Consider the following 21,497-nt stretch of genomic DNA (forward strand, 5'->3'; position numbering starts at 1 on the left):
ATCCACGGCTTATTACCTCTCCTCCTACTGTCCTTTTTGACCATCGGAATAAATTTCTGCTGAGCACCAAGAAAAATCTCCTTATAGATCCTCCACTGCTTCTCAGCAGGCCTACCTTCCAACGCGCTCCCCCAGTCCACATTCGCCAATTCTTCTCTCATCCTACCATACTCCCCTGTATTCAAACAAAGGACGCGTGTCCGGGAACCCACTTTCTCCTCCTCCATCTGCAACAGAAACTCCACCATGCAATGATCACTCTCTCCAAGAGGATCCTTCACCGCAAGGTCCCTAATTCTACCCGCCTCATTACATAGCACCATATCCAAGATAGCTCGCTCCCTCGTCGGCTCCAACACACACTGTTCAAGGAAATTATCCCGGCAGCATTCCAAGAACTCCTCCTCGAGCCCACCTCGTCCAACATGGGTCGACCAATCAATATGCAGATTGAAATCTCCCATAACTACTGCCATCCCATTCCTGCACGCCACACTTATTTGCGCGTTAACAGCCCGCCCCACCTCCAGATCATTATTTGGGGGCCTATAGACAACACCCACCAGCGTCTTCCTCCCTTTGCTGTTCCTAATCTCCACCCACAACGATTCCACTTTCTGCTCTTTGGCTCCGATATCATCCCTTGCTACCACCTTGATGCTATCCTTAATCAGCAGAGCTACGCCACCCCCTCTTTCCTCCTGCCTATCCTTCCTAAACACTTGATAGCCCTGTACATTCATCTCCCAGTCCCTGTCACCTTGCAGCCACGTCTCTGTAATGGCCACCAGATTGTATTCATTTGTGTCGATCTGCGCCACCAGCTCATCCACTTTATTCCGAATGCTTCATGCATTCAGATAAAGCGCTTTCATCCCAGCCTTCACCTGGACCCTATTTGCCGTAACGCCACCAATTGGGACATCCTCGGCCTCTTCCCTTACTGTACCCTATCCTTAACTTTAGACCTCGTAGCGTCACACACTCTGGTCCCAGCACGGTTCAGACCAACCCCATCCCGCCCGAACAAGTCCCACCTACCCCAATACTGGTGCCAATGCCCCATAAATTCGAACCCATTCCTCCCACACCAATCCCTGAGCCACCCATTCACTTCCTTTATCCTGTCAACCCTACGCCCGTCTGCACTCAGTTCAGGCAGTAGCCCAGTGACAACCACCTTGTCGGTTCTACTTTTTAATTCCATTCCCAGCTTCTCATACTCCCTCTCCAGATCCTCAGTCCGCACTTTGCCTATGTCGCCGGCACCCACATGTACCACAACGACCGGATTCTCACCCTCCCACTCCAGATTCCTCTGCAGCCCAGCTGCGACATCCTGTACCCGAGCACCAGGCAGACAGCACACCCTTCTGTGCACTTTGTCATTGTGACAAAGGACAGTGTCAATACCCTTCACCCCACTATCCCCAATCACTACTACGTTCCTTTTCCCCTTCTCTTTGCCTATGTCCTGCTGCATCACTGTACCGTGTGCAGTTTGCTCACCAACCTCACCTGCCTCATCCTCTTCCAGACTGGAAGCAAGAACCTCAAACCTGTTATGCAGATTAAGAGGCTGAGGCCTCCGGTCCTCACCCCCCTTCCTCCTCCCAGCAGCCCCCTTTTGTCCCTGACCCTTAGAGTTAGCCAGTCTAGGGGGGGTGGATGTCACTTGCACCCCATTGACAATGGCACCCTCTCTCCCCCTGATGAGCCTCAGTGTCTGTAGCTCAGAGGCCAGCTCATCCACCTTGAGCTGGAGCTCCTCCAGCAACCTGCACTTACTACAGACATGGTCACTGGGAAGGACCCTGGGGTCCACCAGTTCCCACATCATACAGAAACCACACATCGCTTGCCCCTCCATTATTCACTGTAATTTTTTATGGGGAAAAAATTTTTTTTCCTTGTTTCCTGCTGTAGTAGTTTTGAAAAAAATTTTTTTCCTTGTTTTTTCAAACAAACTCACCTGGCCTTTTTCCTTCAAGCCCTTTTTGATATTAAGCCCTATTAACTCACTCTGCTTCCCACTCACTCCGCTGCCCGCTGTCTACACCAGGCCTCCTTTTAAACCTGGCGCTGATTTAAAGCAGGCTGGTCCACAAATGCCTTTTAACCACTCCCTCAGAATTCTTAAAGCAGTAAATACAATAAATAAATGCTTTAAACAGTTCTGCAAAGAGTAAAGTGCTTTAAACTTATTTTAAACAGGTTTTTAACAGGTAAAATCTTAGCTCTCTCTCTCTGCTCCAGCAAACAATGGAAGGCTTCACCGTGTGGCGTATAGAGCATGGTTTGAAATGTGTATACTTTAATGCGAGGAGTATTTGCAATAAGGTGGATGAACTTGCAGCATGGATCAGTACCTGGAACTTTGATGTTGTGGCCATTTCAGAGACATGGATAGAGCAGGGACAGGAATGGTTGTTGCAGGTTCCAGGGTTCAAATGCTTCAGTCGGAGTAGAGAAGGAGGTAAAAGTGGGGGAGGAGTGGCATTATTAGTCAAAGACTGTATCACAGTGACAGAAAAGAAGTTTGATGAGGACTTGTCTGTTGAGGTAGTATGGGCTGAGATTAGAAATAGGAGAGGAGAGGTCACCCTGTTGGGAGTCTTTTATAGACCTCCTAAAAGTTCTAGAGAGGTAGAGGAAAGGATTGCAGAGACGATCCTGGACAGGAGTGAAAGTAATAGGGTAATTGTTATGGGAGACTTTAACTTTACTAATATTGATTGGAATAGCTATAGCTATAGCTCTAGCTCGTTAGAGGGGTCAGTTTTTACACAAAGTGTGCAGGAAGGTTTTTTGACTCAGTACGTAGATAGGCCAACTAGAGGTGAGGCTATATTGGATTTGGTGCTGGGAAATGAGCCAGACCAGGTGTTAGACTTGGAAGTTGGTGAGCATTTTGGTAATAGTGACCACAATTCGGTTACGTTCACCTTAGTGATGGAAAGGGATTGGCATGAATCTAGGGGCAGTAGTTATAGCTGGGGGAAGGGTAATTATGAGGCTATTAGAAGAGAATTAGGGAGCATAGGTTGGACTAGGAAACTACAGGGGCTGGGAACATCTGAAATGTGGAATTTATTCAAGGAACAGCTACTGCGAGTCCTTGATAACTATGTCCCTGTCAGGCAAGGAGGAAATGGTTGAGTAAGGGAACTGTGATGCACTAAAAAAGTTGATTCGCTGGTTAAAAGGAAAAAGGAGGCTTATGTCAGGATGAGGCTTGAAGGCTCGGGTAGTGCACTGGAAAGCTATAGATTAGCCAAGAGGGAGCTAAAGAGTGAGTTAAGAAGAGCTAAAAGAAGACACGAGAAGACTTTGGCTGATAGGATTAAGGAGAATCCTAAAGCTTTCTTTAGATATGTTAAGAATAGAAGATTGGTTAGGGCAAGATTAGGGCCAGTCAGAGACAGCAGTGGGAAGTTATGCGTGGAGCCGGAAGAGATTGGAGAGGCACTGAACAAATATTTCTCTTCGGTATTCGTGCAGGGAGACGTAAATGTAGTTGTGGAGAACACTGGGTTACAGGGTTGTAAACTGGATGGTATTGAAGTAGATGAGGAGGATGTGCTAGATATTCTTGAGGGTTTGAAAATAGATAAGTCCCCTGGGCCGGACGGGATTTACTCTAGGATTCTCTGGGAGGCAAGAGAGGTGATTGCAGAGCCTCTGGCTCTGATCTTCAGGTCGTCGTTGGTCACAGGTATAGTGCCAGAAGACAGGAGGATAGCGAATGTTGTCCCATTGCTTAAGAAGGGGAATAGAGACTTTCCCGGGAATTATAGACTGGTGAGTCTTACTTCTGTTGTGGGCAAAGTATTAGAAAAAATTATTAGGGATAGGATTTATAGTTATTTAGAGAGTAATGAATTGATTGGAGATAGTCAGCACGGTTTTATGAAGGGTAGGTTGTGCCTTACTAACCTTATTGAGTTTTTTGAAAAAGTGACCAAAGAGGTGGATGGGGGTAAGGCAGTTGACGTGGTATATATGGACTTTAGTAGGGCGTTTGATAAGGTTCCCCATGGAAGGCTTCTGCAGAAAATGCAGATGTATGGGATTGAGGGTGATTTAGTTAATTGGATCAGGAATTGGCTAGCTGATAGAAGTCAGAGGGTGGTGGTTGATGGAAAGTATTCGTCATGGAGTTCGGTTACAAGTGGTGTGCCTCAGGGATCTGTTTTGGGGCCACTGCTGTTTGTAATTTTTATAAATGATCTGGAAGAGGGTATAGAAGGATGGATTAGTAAATTTGCTGATGACACCAAAGTCGGAGGAGTGGTAGATAGTGAAGAGGGGTGTCATAGTTTACAGAGAGACTTGGACAAGTTGCAGAGCTGTGCTGAGAGGTGGCAAATGGAGTTTAATGCGGAAAAGTGTGAGGTAATTCACTTTGGCAGGAATAACAAATGTGTAGCGTTTAGGGCTAACGGTAGGACTCTGAATAGTGTTGACGAACAGAGGGATCTAGGTATATATGTGCATAGGTCCCTGAAAGTTGGAAATCAAGTCGATAAGGTTGTTAGGAAGGTATACGGTGTCTTGGCGTTTATTGGTAGGGGGATTGAATTTCAGAGCCGCAACGTCATGTTGCAACTGTACAAAACTCTGGTACGGCCGCACTTGGAGTATTGTGTACAGTTCTGGTCCCCACATTATAAAAAAGATGTGGAGGCATTGGAGAGGGTGCAGAGGAGGTTTACCAGGATGTTGCCTGGTATGGAGGGAAGGTCCTATGAGGAGAGGCTGAGGGATTTGAGGTTGTTTTCGTTAGAAAGAAGGTGGCTAAGAGGAGACCTTATTGAAACGTACAAGATGATTAGAGGTTTAGATAGGGTGGACAGTGATAGCCTTTTTCCTTGGATGGAGAAAGCTAGCATGAGGGGACATAGCTTTAAATTAAGGGGTAGTAGTTATAGGACGGATGTCAGAGGTAGGTTCTTTACCCAGAGGGTGGTAAGGGTATGGAATGCCCTGCCTGCTGCAGTTGTAGATGCGCCTAGTTTGGGGGTGTTTAAGAGGTCCGTGGATAGGCTTATGGATGGAAAGGGAATGGTTTAGGTTAGAGGGTCATTGCTTTTCTCTTAATTGGTCGGCGCAACATCGAGGGCCGAAGGGCCTGTTCTGCACTGTAATGTTCTATGTTCTATGTTTCCACCACCTACATGGTGCAAGTCAGGATTGCAATGGGATACTCTCTGCTTGGATGAGTGCAAACTCAACACCGTCAAGACAAAGAAGCCTGTTTGCTCGGCACCTCTTGCAGCATCTTAAATATTCATTTGCTCCAAAACTGGCGGGCAATGACAGGAATGTGTACCATCTACAAGATGCACTGCAACAACTCAACAAACCTCTTTTGACAGTTCCCTCCAAACCTACAACCTCTACCAGCTAAATAAACAAGGCCTGCAAACACATGGAAACTCCTATCACCTGCAACAGCTTTTCCAAATTGTACATCATCCTGAATTGGAAATGTATTCTTTATTGTCACTGTGTCCAGATTATGGAATTCCAGCCCTAACAGTATTGTGGCAAATGGGCTGTATTAGTTCAAGCAGCATCTCACTCCCATTTTCTCAAACATATGAGGATGGACAATAAATGATTCCGTAGATAACATTCAAGGCTATGGGCCAAATGCTCGTAAATGGGATTAGGTGGGAGATCAAGTATTTTTCAAGTGTCAGTGCAGACTTGATGGTCTGAAGGGTCTCTTCTGCACTGTGTGATCTATGAATTGATACTGGCCTTGTCAAAGTTGTTGACATTCCACAGATAAATTAAAAAATGAACCAAAACTTAAATTGAAATATTAAAAATATGAAGCAAATTGTAGAGTAGGTAAGTTATCTTTATAATATTGGTTTATAGTAAGGATATTACGGTTCATTCCTGATCTCAGTTCAGGCTAGAATTACTAGTTTGAACTCCTTGTAAGATATAAAGTTTTGTAAAAGCAAAAATAAATCAACACATGAAAACAAGACAGTCCTTGATTAGTGTTACTTTATCATAAAAACTGATTCAAATGTAAGCAACTGTTTTACAATTCTTACTGCCTGGTGGTGGTCTTCTCATGAGGTTTGACAGGTCAGTGTTGGATCAACAAGTGCTATAGGCTGAAAGGTTCAGATTAACAGCTCACTAAGCCAACTACTGGGGTAGGTTAACTCAATTAGCTGATGGCTAGCATATGGTTCAAAATAGCACCAATAGTGTAGATTTGATTCTAGTTACAGGTGAGGTCTTGGGATCTGGATTCTTGCCCTGCCCCTGAAAGTAGAAGACGAGATCAAACTACCACTAACAAAATAAACTGCCAAGAAAAAGGTTCAGAATAAAGCATCAGCTGACATGTCAAGGACCTGCCTTCAGGCAGCAAACATGCCATGTCATAAGATGGAAAGCTTTTACAGTTGGAACAATCTCTCTCTAGCTAAACAAAACTATATTCACTGCTAGGGAAAAGTAAAACCATTGGGAAGGAATTAAATTTAAAAATTGGGGAGGAGATAACTAGTAATAAATTCACTGAAACCTTGGAAACCGTGAGAAGGATTAGTGAGGAGCAAATCTGCAGAAATATATATGCTTCAAGAGAGGCAGCTTGGCAGCACAATGGTTAGCACTGCTGCTTCACATTTCCAGGGATCTGGGTTCGATTCCCAGCTTGGGTCACTGTCTGTGTGGAGTTTGCACATTCTCCTCGTATCTCTATGGGTTTCCTCCACGTGCTCAGATTTCCTCCCACAGTCCAAAGATGTGTGGGTTAGGTTGATTGGCTGTGCTAAAATTGCCCTTAGTGTCCTGAGATGCATAGGTTAGAGGGATTAGTGGATAAATATCTAGGGATATGGGGTAGGGTCTAGGTGGGATTGTGGTTGGTGTAGACTCAATGGGCCGAATGGCCTTTTTGTACTGTAGGGATTCTGTGAAGAGGAGAAAAGGAAAATAATGAGGTTGCAGTGGCACAATTTGCTGGGGAAGGTTTATATAAATGCTAAAACTGGTGGAGTGTGAAAAGGTGAAAGTATATGGAGCTCAGGCTTGAGATGCAGCAGAACAGGATTTATTTTCTATAATTGTGTAAAACGAGTGAATGTAGTTTGATTCTTGTCAGTATTTAAAAATTAACCCTGGAGGTCCAGATTGCTGTGATTGAGGAACAATTAATCACTCCCAGCAGAGAGGATGAAGGATTTCTAGATGGTGCTGCCAGGATGCAGTCACCACAGCGCTAGATCATTGAGGCCATGAAAATAATGGGGAGGAATCAACAGTGATAAAGACTGACATGGAAAGTTTAAGGAATTAAACACCAGATTGATAAACAAGACCTGCTGGATTGATGCTTAGATGCACACCTTTAATAAGAAGTCAATTATAGCCATGAATGTAGCTGTTGAGCTGGTATAGGAGGGAAAGTTCACATTCTTGTGGCATTGGAGCATGTTCTGGAACAATGAAAGGTCTTCATTTGAATCAAAGCAATGCCAGGGATCCTTACAGGGAAGTTAAATAGAGCTATGGGAACCAATTTAAATTATAGATTTGTATGGGATGGGAAAATATACATTACAGAACGTTAATAAAGTGGTTGCAATAGAAGTTGGACCAACAAGTAGTGAGAAAATGAGGAAAGAAACTTTGTAATAATGGAAACAAAGATGAGGATATACTCGTGTGTGCTTGTGTATATAAATATGCATGGGTGATGCCAGTGAATTAGATGCAAGGTGCACAGTCAAAAGTCTCCTGATATTTTCCAGTCAGTGCGTGCCTAGGTGATAACATGATGCCGTGGCTGTTGAGGCCTAGTAAGCTGTGGGAATGTGCAAATCAAGTTTTTGACACTGACGGAGCATGGTACTGCAGATAGCTTTATGTATATACATTCAGACACATTTATATCTTGGACATAATATATATGTCTATTTTAGGTTCAGTTGCTATAATATGGCTTAAGTTGGTCAGGAGTGAGAGCTTAATATTACATGGTTACAATATTTTTGGGAGAAGACAGAGGGGCAAAAGGGCTTGAGTAGAAGTATTAGTAAATGATTCTCAATGCTAGGGTATAGGAATGTCTGAGGGAGTTTTGTTAGGACAATACATATGAATTGAATTGAATTAAATTATTTGTCAGGCCATTAAACAAGGCAGGAATCAGACTTACAGATTTCTCAGATATGAGAAGTCAGTAGCTTGTTGAAAAAAGGGGGTACCTGAACCTCTGTTCCCAATTTGCCAAATCTGCTAGAGGATTGGGCGAAATCCATATAACTCCTGTGTTCAATAAGGAAGGAAATAATAAAGCAAGTAATTATGTAGGCAAGTTGGTCTAATTTCAGTTGTGGACAATTTAACTATTGATGATATAAAGATGATTTGCAGTTGGCATAAAATGACTCAATGGAATTTGCAGCACAGAATGGTCATGCTGGTGTTTATGATCCTCATAAGCTTTGTCCCATTGCACTGTACCTCACCCCTATCGATATATCCTTTTTTTTTTCCATTCTCCCTCTTATCTAATTTATCTTTAAATTAATTTTTGCCTCAACTATTCCACTTAATAGCATATTCTATATTCTTAACAGTGTCTGAGTAAAGAAGTTTGTCTTGAATTCCTTATTGGTTTTGATAGTGGGCCCTAGTTTTGGATATCTCAACTAATTTGCTCCAGAACACTGGTTTGGCCTCAACTGGGGAATGTGTCTCCACTTATGCATACCAGACTTTAGGGAGATGTGATGGCTTTTAGATGCATTGCAGGAATGATTTCAGAGATTAGGGATTTATGTTATGTGGATTGATCAGAGAAGGTGGAGTTGCTTTCATTAAGAAAAAGAAGATCGAGAGAGGATTTGGTAGGGGTGTTCAAAATCATGAGGGGTTGAGACAGAGTAGACAGGAGAAACTGTTCTCATTGGATCGAAATTCTAAGAAAACTGATTTAGGATAAATGGTTAATGAAGCAATGGTGGAATAAAGCAGTTTTTTTAATGTAATGTGTGGCTATCATCTGGAATGTGTTGCACAAGAGGATGGCAGAGGCAGGTTCAATTGTGGCTTTTAAAAATGAATTTGGCAAGCATCTAAAGAGAAAAAATACAGGGCCGGGGGATCAGAGTGCGGAGTGGAATTAACTATGTTGCTGACGAGGTACACTCACAAGAGACTGAATTGACTCCTTCGGTGCTGCAACAGATTAGTCAGTAGGGAGTACAGACTTGAATATTGCTGATAAAAGGAGACATGCTTTTTATTTTGCAATAAACAGGACAGATCACAAGGTTATCAAAAGTAAAGGGAACACCTTTTACTGCATGAGAAGGGAGTGCTGATTGCTTGGCAAGTGAACTCTGTTAAAGGTGTTGTAATGGAAAATGTGGCGAGGAACACTTAGCTGTCAAACTTTTGTTCAAATTCAAACTAGGCAAGTTGACTTTGGTCAAAGCATTGCCTTGGAGAATGAACCAGGGAATGATTGTCCCCCAAGCTTTTTACTTGAAAAAAATTGCAATGAATGCACATGTTCCCTTTGCAAAGGGCAGGGTGCTGTGTGTGAAGATATGTGGCTTCTAGCATGTGTAAGCAAGCCACACCAAGCCCGAATGATGAGTGCAATCAGGATTGTTTAGCAAGTGCCATCCAATCGCAGAATCACATTTACTGTTGGAAACTGTGCTTTGAGTTTTGTAAGCGCTGGCTTGTTGAGCACAGTCAATACTTTTGCCTATTTTGAGCAGCCAAAGAAGATATGTGCTATTTGATAGAATCTGCCAGTCGTTGGGATGTATGGCCTACATACTTTATAACATGAAGTTTTCATGTTAAACTCATCTTTGATGGAAAAAAACTGATTACCCTAGCACATTTCTGCCACATTTAATTTATTTGAATCTGCAACTGCAGATAAGAACTTCCTTATGTACCTTAACGGATTCCATCCTGCGCTCAAATACACCATTGAAATGAATAGTCAAATGAGTTTCCTTTCTCCCTTTGAGAAATCTGCTGATGTGTTCTCTATTACTGTCTATGCAACCTACCTTCACTGGTTGTTGTAAGTGTTTCAATTCCTCCAGTTCCATGTGCTGTAATATTAACCTTATTAGCAACCTAGTAAAGAGGGCCCGAGCTATATGCACACAGTGCAAACTTAATTCTCAAATGGGATGCATCAGGCCATCCTGCAGGATAATGGCTACCCTGATCCGACCATTGCTCGCTGCCTATCATGCAGATTAATTGGCGATTATAGCATGGTTTTATTAGGACAAGGTGTATATAATGATTAGGAGAAGGTGTATCTAATTTAATTTAATCAAATGATTTGAAAAAGTAACAAGGAAGATTTGAAGTTAGTGCTGTTTTTGTTGTCTGCTTGGATTTTAGTGAGGCATATGACAAGGTTCCTCATGGCAGACTGTTCAACAAAGTAAAAGCCCATGGAATGCAGGAAATATGGCAAGTTGAATCAAAAATTGGCTCTGCTACAGGAAACAAATGGTAATGGTTAATAGATGTTCTTGAGAATGAAAAGCAGTTTTCAGTGGTACTTCACAGGGCTCAGTACTGGGTTCTTTACTGTAGGAGCCATAGTTGGGAAGTTTGCAGATGACACAAAAATTGGCTATGCAGTTTATAGTGAAGAGGATAGGTCTTGTCTCCAGAATCATATCAATGGTTTGATTGAGCAGAAAAGTGGCAAATGGAATTCAATTTGAAGAGGTGTGAGATAATACATTTGGGGAGGGCAAACAAAGGGAATATACAATTAACAGGATATTGAGAGGGGTAAAGGATATTGAGAGGGGTAAAGGAAGTGAGAGTCCAAAGCCACAGGTCCCTGAAGGTGGCAGGGTAAGATGGCAAAGCAAGCTCGTGGAATGCTTTTCTTTATTGGACGAGATATTGGATACAAAAGTAGGGATTCAGTGTTGGAACTGTATAAAATGCTGGTTGGGCCACAGCTAGAATTTTGTGTCTATTCTAGTCACCACATGACAGGAAGGACATAATTTCTCCATAGAGAGCAGAGAAGATTTACAGGAATGTTGTCAGGGCTTGAAAATTGCAAGTAGGAGGAAAGATTGGATAAGCTAGAGTTATTTTTCTTTGAACGGAAGCAGCTGAGGGATGACTTTATTGAAGTGTACATGACTGAAGGGTCTAGATAAAATAGACGTGGAAGATCTGTTGCCTCTAGCCGAGAGATCAGTTACCAGAGGGCACAGCTTTAAACAGATTGGTAGGAGGATTAGAGGAAAAATTTCTTCATCCAGAGGGTGATGGGTATCTATAATTCACTGCCTGATTTGGTGGTGGAGGCCAAAACCTTCAACTCATTTGAGAAGATCTGCACCTTAAATGCTGTAATCTGCACAGCACCGGACCAGGTGATGGAAGCTGGGATTAGAAAGGGTGGCTAGGTTTTTTCAAATTTCTCAGCTGGAACAAACACAATGGGCTGAATGGCCTTCTTTTATGTGCTAACTTTTCTATAGTTCCACCAAGTGTAAATATTTTCTTTACATCTGCCTCATCAAATTGCTTTGTTCTCTTCTTTAATTAGAAAAATTACTCCAGCTATTATCTCTCAAATTTAATTGAGTTTTTTGAAGGAGTAACCAAGAAGATAGATGAGGGCAGTGTAGTTAATGTTGTCTACATGAACTTTAGCAAAGTCTCTGACAAGGCACCGCATGGTAGGTTGTTGCGTAAAGTTAAATTTCACGGGATCCAGGGTGAGGTATCTAAATGGATACAAAATTGGCTTATTGACAGAAGCCAGAGGGTGGTTGTAGAGAGTTGTTTTTCAAACTGGAGGCCTGTGACCAGTGGTGTGCTTCAGGGATCAGTGCTGGGCGTATTGTTATTTGTCATTTATATTAATGATTTGGATGAGAATATAGGGGGTGTGGTTAGTAAGTTTGCAGATGACACCAAGATTGGTGGCATAGTGGACAGTGAAGAAAGTTATCTCCAATTGCAATGCGATCTTGATCAATTGGCCACTGGGCTGACGAATGGCAGATGGAATTTAATTCAGACAAATGCGAGGTGATGCATTTTGGTAGATTGACTTCGTCAGTTAATGGTAGGGCGTTTGGGGAGAGTTACAGAACAAAGAGATCTCAGGGTACGTGTTCATAACTCCTTGAAAGTGGAGTCAGAGGTGACAGAGTGGTGAAGAAGACATTCGGCATGCTTGGTTTTGAATATAGGAGTTGGGATGTTTTGTTGAAATTGTACAAGACATTGGTAATGCCATACTTGAAATACTGTGTGCAATTCTGGTCACTCTATTGTAGAAAGGATATTACTAAACTAGATGGAGTGCAGAAAAGATTTACTAGGATGCTACTAGGACTTAATTGGTGTGAGTTATGAGAGGCTGAATAGACTGGGACTTTTTTTGCCTGGAGCGTAGGAGGCTGAGGAGTGACCTTATAGAGGACTACAAAATAATGAGGGGCGTAGACAAGATAGTTAGTCAATACCTTCCCCCAAAGGTAGGGGAGCCTAAAACTAGAGGGCATTGGTTTAAGGTGAGCGGGGAGAAATACAAAAGTGTCCAAGGGGGCAATTTTTTCACAGGGTGGTGAGTGTCTGGAACAAGCTGCCAGAGGTAGTAGTAGAGATGGGTATGTTTTTATCTTTTAAAAAACATTTAGATAGCTACATGGATATAGAGGGATATGAGTCAAATGCGGGCAATTGTGATTAATTTAGGGGCTTTAAAAAAAGGGACGACATGGACAAATTGGACCAATGGGCCTGTTTCCATGCTGTAAACTTGATGACTCTATTCAGTCTCTCCTGATAGTTGTACCTTCACAGTTCTCTTCCAGAAAGAAGTCAACAGAAATCATTGTAAATTTTAACAATATTAGACTTAGTTACAAATGACACAGAAAATAGTAATATTTCTTATCAATCTAAACAGAATGCATCATGCCAGTTCTGCTACATTTTGTTTTTTAATGCTTGTTTCTAAGTCACATTTTGTATCAGTTATATGTACATACTATACTGTGTGTAACTGCTAATTGCTGTAAATTTGGGTATGTGGTGCACAGAAGGTGGTCATTTGGCCCATTAACTTTCTTGGAGCAATCCAAAACAAATCCCTCTGCCCTGTTCTCACCTCATAGCACACCATCACCTTTCAAATGTTTATCTGGATTTCCTTTAATAATAATAGTCTCTGCCTCGATTACTCACTGCCTGTGGAAAAACATTGCAAGCTCATAAGAACTGTTTAAAAAAATGTATCTGTTCTCTTGACTATTTTAAATTGCTGATCTGTTGTTACAGATTCTCTAACCAGGGGAAAACATGTTTCTTGTATCCACATTATCAAAATGTTTTTTTTTGTTTTTATTCCAATTCAATCCAATCAAATCCAATTCAGAGTCTCAACAAGTTGAGACATTCCCGATCCAAGCTGACAAGACAGGGCTCTCACCTCCTGTCTTGGGCTTGATCTACATGATCCAAGCTGATTGGAGTAAGTATAGCTCCTCCTCCAAGGCTTGATCTCATTTGCATCTTAGCCAAAAGGCCGAGATGCAGCTTAAAAAAAAATTGCTTCAAATGAAGCTAAAATGTAACCTAATGACTTCAACCAAGGACAGCATGTCGATACTACACTTGATCTTAGCCAAAAGGCCGAGAAGCTTCTTAATTTTCAAAATATCTATGAAACCTCCTCTTAATTTTTTCTGCTTAAGTGGAAATAAGAACATAAGAAATAGGAACAGGAGTAGGCCAACTAGCCCTTCGAGCCTGCCCCGCCATTCAATAAGATCATGGCTGATCTGTCGTGGCTCAGTTCCACATTCCCGCCCTCTCCGCATAACCCTTAATCCCCTCTCTCATCAAAAACCCATCAACCCGCGTCTTAAAAATATTTAGCAAGGCAGCCTCCACCACTTCAACGGGCAGAGAATTCCAGAGATTCACCACCCTTTGAGTGAAGAAGTTCCTCCTCAACTCTGTTCTAAACCTTTATCTTGAGGCTATGCCCCCTAGTCCTACTGTCCTTTCTGAGCGGGAAGACTGTCTCCACCTCTATCCTAGCCGTCCCATTCATCATCTTATACATCTCAATGAGATCTCCCCTCATTCTTCTAAACTCTAACGAGTACAAGCCTAATCTATTCAGCCTCTCCTCATAGCTCAACCCCCTCAACTCCGGCATCAGCCTAGTAAACCTCCTCTGCACTCCCTCCAAGGCTAAAATATCCTTGCGTAAGTACGGCGCCCAAAACTGCACACAGTACTCCAGCTGCGGCCTCACCAATGCCCTATACAGCCGCAGCAAGACCTCCCTACTTCTATATTCAATCCCCCTCGTGATGAAGGCCAGCATCCCATTAGCCTTCCTGACCACCTGCTGCACCTGTAGGTTGGGTTTTTGCGACTCATGCACAAGGACCCCGAGGTCCCTCTGCACCGTCGCCTGCTGCAGTTTTTCACCACGTAAGTAATAGTCCTTCCTACCATTATTCCTACCAAAGTGGACCACCTCGCACTTGCCAATATTAAATTCTGTTTGCCATTTCCTGGCCCATTTGCCCAGCCTATCTAGATCCTTCTGTAGACTCTCCCCACCCTCCGCACAATTTGCCTTTCCACCAATCTTGGTGTCATCAGCAAATTTCAACACCCTGCACTCGGTTCCCTCCTCCCGATCATCTATATAAATGGTAAATAGCTGAGGCCCCAACACCGACCCCTGGGGCACTCCACTAGTCACCATCTGCCAATCCGAATAGCACCCATTGACCCCCACTCTCTGCCTCCTATTTGACAACCAGTCCTCTATCCACGCTAACACCCTACCCCCAACTCCATGCCCCCTGACCTTCTGCAATAACCTCTTGTGAGGTACCTTGTCAAACGCCTTCTGAAAATCCAGAAAGACCACATCCACCGGCTCTCCTCTATCCACCGCCCTAGACACATCCTCATAGAACTCCAGTAAATTTGTCAGACACGACTTCCCTTTAAGGAAATCGTGCTGCGTCTGCTCTATCAAGCAGTTCCCCTCACGATGCCTCGCTATTTCCTCCTTGATGACGGATTCTAACATTTTACCTACAACAGACGTTAAACTAACAGGCCTATAATTCCCCGCCTTTTGCCTGGCACCCTTCTTAAACAACGGCGTAACATTAGCCGTTTTCCAATCTTCTGGCACTTCCCCGGAATCCAGCGACGTCTGGAAAATAACCACCAAGGCATCCACTATCACCTCCGCCATTTCTTTCAGAACCCTCGGATGCATTCCATCCGGTCCTGAGGACTTGTCCACAATCAGCCCCTCCAGTCTGACGAGCACCACCTCTCTAGTAACAGTAATGTCATTGAGACCCTCCAGTCCTACCACCTTTCCATCTCTAACGTCCAGCAAGTTATTCACGTCCTCCTCCGTGAAGACCGAAACAAAAAAGTTATTCAAGACCTCCGCCATATCCCCATCCCCTACCACTAAGTCCCCCTTCTCATCCTCTAAGGGACCAACGTTCACCCTAGCCAGCCTCTTCCTTTTTATATATTTATAAAAACTCTTGCTATCCCTTTTTATATTAAGCACTAGCCCAGCTTCATAGTTTCTCCTACCCTTCTTTATCAACTTCTTTGTCAATCTTTGTTGACATTTAAACCTTTCCCAATCCTCTTCTCGCCCACTACTCTTAGCTACTCTAAACGCCTCCGCTTTTAATTTAACACTTTCCTTCACCTCCTTCGTTATCCACGGCTTATCACCTCTCCTCCTATGGTCCTTTTTGACCATTGGAATAAATTTCCGCTGAGCACCAAGAAAGATCTCCTTAAAGATCCTCCACTGCTCCTCAGCAGACCTACCTTCCAACGCGCTCCCCCAGTCCACATTCGCCAATTCTTTCATCCTACCATACTCCCCTCTGTTCAAAAATAGTCCCAATACCTCAAGTCTTTCCTCAGAATCTAGTTTCTTGCAACATCCTAATAAATCTGTACTGCAAATTCTCCATGGTTTTAATACACTTCGTATAATGAATGGGTGGCCCACATCCATTGTTTGTGACCCTATGAACATCATCTCCTAACTGTTCCTCTCCTGAAAGGTGAACCAGTTTTGGATTTAGTGTCACAGGTACCTATGGTGTCCTGCACTTTGCCCTGGTGGCCAGGTTTCAAAATTAATTTTGTTTTTGCTGTGTAACTCTTCTGCATAGAATTCCCACAGTGCAGAAGAAGCCATTCAGCCCACCAACCACAATCCCACCCAGGCCCCATTCCCATAACCCCACATGTTCACCTTGTTAATACCTTGACGCTGGGGTCAATTTAGTATGGCCAATCAACCTAACCTGCACATCTTTAGACTGTGGGAGAAAACCCATGCAGACATGGGGAGAATGTGCAAACTCCACACAGACAGTGACCCAAGGCTGGAATTGAACCCGAATCCCTGGTGCTGTGAAGCAGAAGTGCTAACCACTGTGCCACAATGCTGCATATTGTGTATTTTTTTTAAAGACAGCTTTGCTTTCATGTGAATCTCTAGCTGGCGGTGGATAGTGCTTAAACTATTGCCATCAGTTTGTTCAAGTACTTTAGTGCCAGTTTTGCATAAAGGTTTTCTATGTAATCTTGTGGCCATTAGTTTATTTATCTTTTTTTTCTAGAGAGCTATCAGATACCTTTTCCCATCTGGTTTGTTTGACAAGAAGGCTAGGCCGATCATGAAGGTAATGAAAATGTTCTGTCTCCAAGATTCTACTTTGATTCATTTATTATCTACTTATTTACATTTGCTAATTCTAATATGTCTGATTAATTGCAGCATCCCTTGGAGGTCTTCCCAAAGCAGAAGGGTAAGACTTCTCTTTAATTGAACAGTGGTGAGAAGAGAGGAGAATGTTGCTCATTCTTTGCAACATCTGAATGTAGATTACCATAAACTTGTAACATATATCCTAACGTCAGTGATTCATCGTTTTAGATTGTGCAGTTACCATCTGTTCATTACTATGCTCTATTGTGTTGTCTGCTTACTATAATCTTTTCCACAGAATCATTCTCTGTTTCTGGTACAAGCTTGATGTGAGGAAGTTACCTGAAGGGAATATCGCAGCACTTGGCATTAGCCATAATTCTAACATGAGCAAGACTCCCAAATAATTTTTACTTCAATGCGCACAGACAGCAACACATCAAATAACATTTTAGAACTGTGACCATTCCATAAAATAAATTTTTTAATAAAGTAATGAGTGGTTTGGTGCAAAATATTAAGGGTCTGCAAATTCATTGCCTTGGGGAATTTAATTTAAATTTTAGTAAAGTTCTTTAGCGTATTTCTTGAAGAATTTTATTACAATTATAGGAAAAAGTTGCAATGTCTCCTATAGCACTTAGGGCAATCCTTTTAATGCATAGTTGCTTGCATTTATGAGGAGAAATTAAGTCAAACAAAGCAATGTCAGGTCCAGTTCTTGTCTGCAAAAGCAGCTCACTATTCTAGAGTCATCCTAGAATGTTTTCATATTGTAAATTGTTGTTTTATATTCCTCCTCTCCTGTCTCCTCCATATCACCACAAACAACAAATGAGATAAACTTTTGGGGTGGGATTTTCTGGCCACACTCGCCCCAAAGCTGGAAAATCCTACCCGAGATCATTGAACCTTTGCATGTCCATGTCCCGCCCACTACGATGCCCATGTTGGGTGGGACGGAAAGTTCCGCCCATGGACAACTTTGTCACTAAGATTGAGACCATCTGATCAATTGCCTCTGCCACTTCCTTCTTTTCCCCTAGCCCACTGGACCAAACTTAATCACTCACACTTCACAGCCCCTATTTTCTGCTTGAAATTAAACGCAAGAACTAGGAGCAGGAATAGACAATTCAGCCCCTCGAGCCTGCTCTACCATTCAGTACGATCATGGCTGATCTCATCTTGGCCTCAATTCCACTTTCATGCCTGATCTCAATAACCCTCCAACCCATTACAAGTTAAAAATCTGTTTATCTCCTCAATCCATTGCACCCTGGAGAATTCCAAATTTGCTACCCCTTATCCTAAAACTCCTGTTCTAGATTGCCTCACAAGAGGAATCTTCTGCTCTACGTCTACTTTGTCATGCATATCTCAATTAGCTCTCCTGTCATTCTTCTAAACTCTAGAGCATATAGACCAATCTCTCGTCATAAGACAAACCCCTCATCTCTGAATCAATCTTGTGAATCTCCTCTGAACTGCCTCTAATGCCACTACAACCTTCCACAAATAAAGGGATCAAAACTCTACACGCACCCCATCAATGCCTTGTATAGTTGCAGCAACATTTCCTTACTTTTATTCCTATAGTGCCAACAATTTTTCCTAATCACCTGCTGTACCTACAGCCCAGTTTTCATGCATCCAGATTCTTATGCGCGAAAACACCCCAAAATGTGACTCAATTTAGATGCTGAATTGCCTGTCTATTTAGCCAACCAAAGTGGGTAAACTTCACACTCGAGTTAAACTCCATTTGCCACATTTTGCCACACTCCTTGACCTACCTATATTCATTTGTAAATTTCTTAATTCCCTATTATAAATTACTATCACACCTATTTTAGAGTTGTCTGCAAATTTGGTTATCATATCTCCTATTCCTGAATCCAAGACATTAATAGAGATTGTAAGTTGTTGGGGCCCATGGACTGAACCCTATGGCATCCCTCTACCTCTATCTTGCCAATCAGAAAAAGATCCATTTATTCCAACTCTGCCTTTCATCAGTTAGCCGGTCTTCTATCTAAACTAATGAATTACCTCTAACTTCATGTGATCTTACCTTGTGTTTTAACCTTCTGTGCGACACCTTATCTAACACATTCCTGAAGTCCAGATATACTAAATCTGCAGGATCCCCATTATCCACTTGGCTTGTTACAACTTTAGAGAACTCTCAAATTAATCAAACGCAATTTACCTTTCATAAAACCATGCTGATTTTGACTTTTTGACTTTCCAAATGTCCTGTTACTTCCTTAATAATGGATTCTAACAATTTCCAGCATCAGAAGTTAAACTGATCCGTAGTTTCCTACTTTCTGCCTTCCTATCTTTTTGAATAAGGGTGTTACATTAGCACTTTTCCAATCTGTTGAAACCTTTCCCACATCAGGGAATTTTGGAACACTATGACCACCATCTCTGCTGCCACCTCATAGAATCCCTACAGTGCAGAAGGAGGCCATTCAGCCAATCAAGTTTGAACCCACTCTCCAACTGAGCATTTTACCCAGGCCCTATCCATGTAACCCAACGTACTTACCCTGTTTATCCCCCTAACCGACGTGCCTTGGGACACTGAGTCAATTTAGCATGGCCAATCCACCTAACCTGCACATCTTTGGATTGTGGGAGGAAACCGAAGCGCCTGGAGGAAACCCACACAGACGGGGGTAGAACGTGCAAACTCCATGCAGACAATGACCCAAGGCTACAATCGAACCTAGGTCCCTGGCACTGTAAGGCAGCAGTGCTAACTTCCTTTAATAATCTAGGATGTAAGTAAACAGGCCTAACAATTCCATTGTTCTTTAGTTTCTCCAATTCTGTCCTTATGCTCTGAGCTCATCTTGTCTGTCAAACCTGTATTCTGCCCCTTTAACCCTATTCCCACTGATCACAGTGCCACAGGGAGCAGTGACCACTGCTGGGGAAGCAAACAGTCCCATGAGATAGTCCAGGAGCCAGATAGAGTAAGTGGAGGTATTGTGGCTGGGACAAGATGGAAGACCATTATTTGGCCACTTAAAGGGCCTCAATTGGTGTAAATGCAGATGGGACCTAAGCCTCACCCACCTCCTGTAAAATTGAGGACAGATGGGGGATGATAGCGAGGAGGCCACCTGGGAATTTTCTGGGCATTTCTGCCTGCCAACTTACTGACAGGTTTGTAAAGTTTTACCCAGGGTGGCAAGAGAATCTGAGGGTTATTCTTTCGTGTAGCGTGAAAACTGGCAAAACTAGCCCAGCTAGAGTCAAGCACCTTTAACCAGCTACCTATCAATCCTGTCACGATCACTTCTAAAATAAGCCTCAATTTTATCAGTGAACTTCCAATGTGGCTTTTTCTCAACCTTTTGAAAATGCATGTAGAGCATCCATGGTGCTCCTTTAATCGAGGTAAACTGTTTCTTCATCTAAAAACTCCATTAAGTTTGTCAGATATGGCTTGTATCTATAAATTCATGCAGGCTTTTTTTTTTGACCGGTCCATTCCTGTTTAGGTGAATGCTAACCCTTTTCCAGCATGTCCTCCAGAAGCTTCCCATTATCAATGTTAGCCCAGCTAGTGCATCATTACCTGATTTATCCCGTTCGTCTTTTTAAACGGAGGTGTTAAATTGGCAGCTCTTCAGTTCTTTGGCACAACTTGGACTTTAAGGATAACAGTAGCTAAAAGTATCAACTTGAAATTGAAACTTCTGGTGGCAGTAATCATCCCAAAGTACTCCAGAGATGGAAGCAGAAATTTATGGATGCTGAGCTGAAGCATTGGTTAAAAGAAGTCTTGTTAGAATGGTTAGAAAAATGTATTTTAAGGAAGAGAAGGTGGATTTATGTAAATAATTCTCGAACAGCAAGACATTACATTTAAGTCGGCAGAACTATACTGATGGTCTTATAAGATTGTTTTGGTTGCATTGCTTTTTAACTGTAATTAGGAATTTCTCTGCTTTCAGTTTTTACAACAGAATATAAACTGGAAAGTGTAGAGTGTCATTTTTTAACGTAACAGTCACTAGTTTAGCCATCAACTGTCTGCAGTAAGCCTTGCAATGACTGACTGTGCATCGTCTCTCCAGGACTAATTTCTTGTGCTCTTCCATGAGAAAAACTGTTGACAGTCTCATGCTGGGATTTTGGAATTTGTGCTACCACTGGTAGATGTTGTGTTATTCGTGGGGGAGGGGAATAGATCAACTAACCATCTGTCATTTGCATGGTTCAGTTATTACTCATTCACCTGTTCATGAAAATGTAGTATTCTGAATACGTTAGAATAAAAAAAACTGCATCTACTCTTGTGCATTGAAACCCGCTTTCTTCCTGAAACTTTCATATAAAAAGAAGCAAACTTTGATTCATTCTTTTAAAAACAACCTTCGCCAACTATTGCCCCTTAACATCTGACTGTGGAGTTTAAATTTACCCAAGCCTGGTGGAATGGGTGTCTTGGCAGTCAGATTCTATGTAAAATGCGAATGAGCAGATAAAACTCAGTAATTTGTGAACTACCATACTGTCTACTATTTGGTGGGGCGGCTTGGTGACACAGTAGTTACCACTGCTGTCGCACAAAGTCAGGGATCTGGGTTTGATTCCCAGCTCGGGTCATTGCATGGAGTTTGCACATTCTCCCTGTGCCTGGATTTCCCCTGGGTTCTCTGGTTTCCCCTACAATCCAAAG

At 42.5% G+C, this 21,497-nt stretch overlaps 1 protein-coding gene and 1 pseudogene across 1 annotated transcript in view; one reads left to right on the forward strand and one right to left on the reverse strand.

Annotated features, from left to right (window-relative positions):
- The window catches only part of mrps9 (mitochondrial ribosomal protein S9), a 98,136-nt gene that overhangs the window by 21,916 nt on the left and 54,723 nt on the right, over window positions 1–21,497 (forward strand). Inside the window, exons 3-4 of the mRNA XM_080197164.1 lie at window positions 16,707–16,769; window positions 16,865–16,895. Of these exons, the coding sequence (XP_080053290.1) occupies window positions 16,707–16,769; window positions 16,865–16,895 (94 nt within the window). The remainder of the gene's footprint in view (window positions 1–16,706; window positions 16,770–16,864; window positions 16,896–21,497) is intronic.
- LOC145349600 (U2 spliceosomal RNA) lies at window positions 13,567–13,710 on the reverse strand (annotated as a pseudogene).

The sequence above is a fragment of the Carcharhinus amblyrhynchos genome, chromosome 10 (assembly GCF_965287045.1).
Source record: "Carcharhinus amblyrhynchos chromosome 10, sCarAmb.v2.hapA, whole genome shotgun sequence".
NCBI lineage: Eukaryota > Metazoa > Chordata > Chondrichthyes > Carcharhiniformes > Carcharhinidae > Carcharhinus > Carcharhinus amblyrhynchos.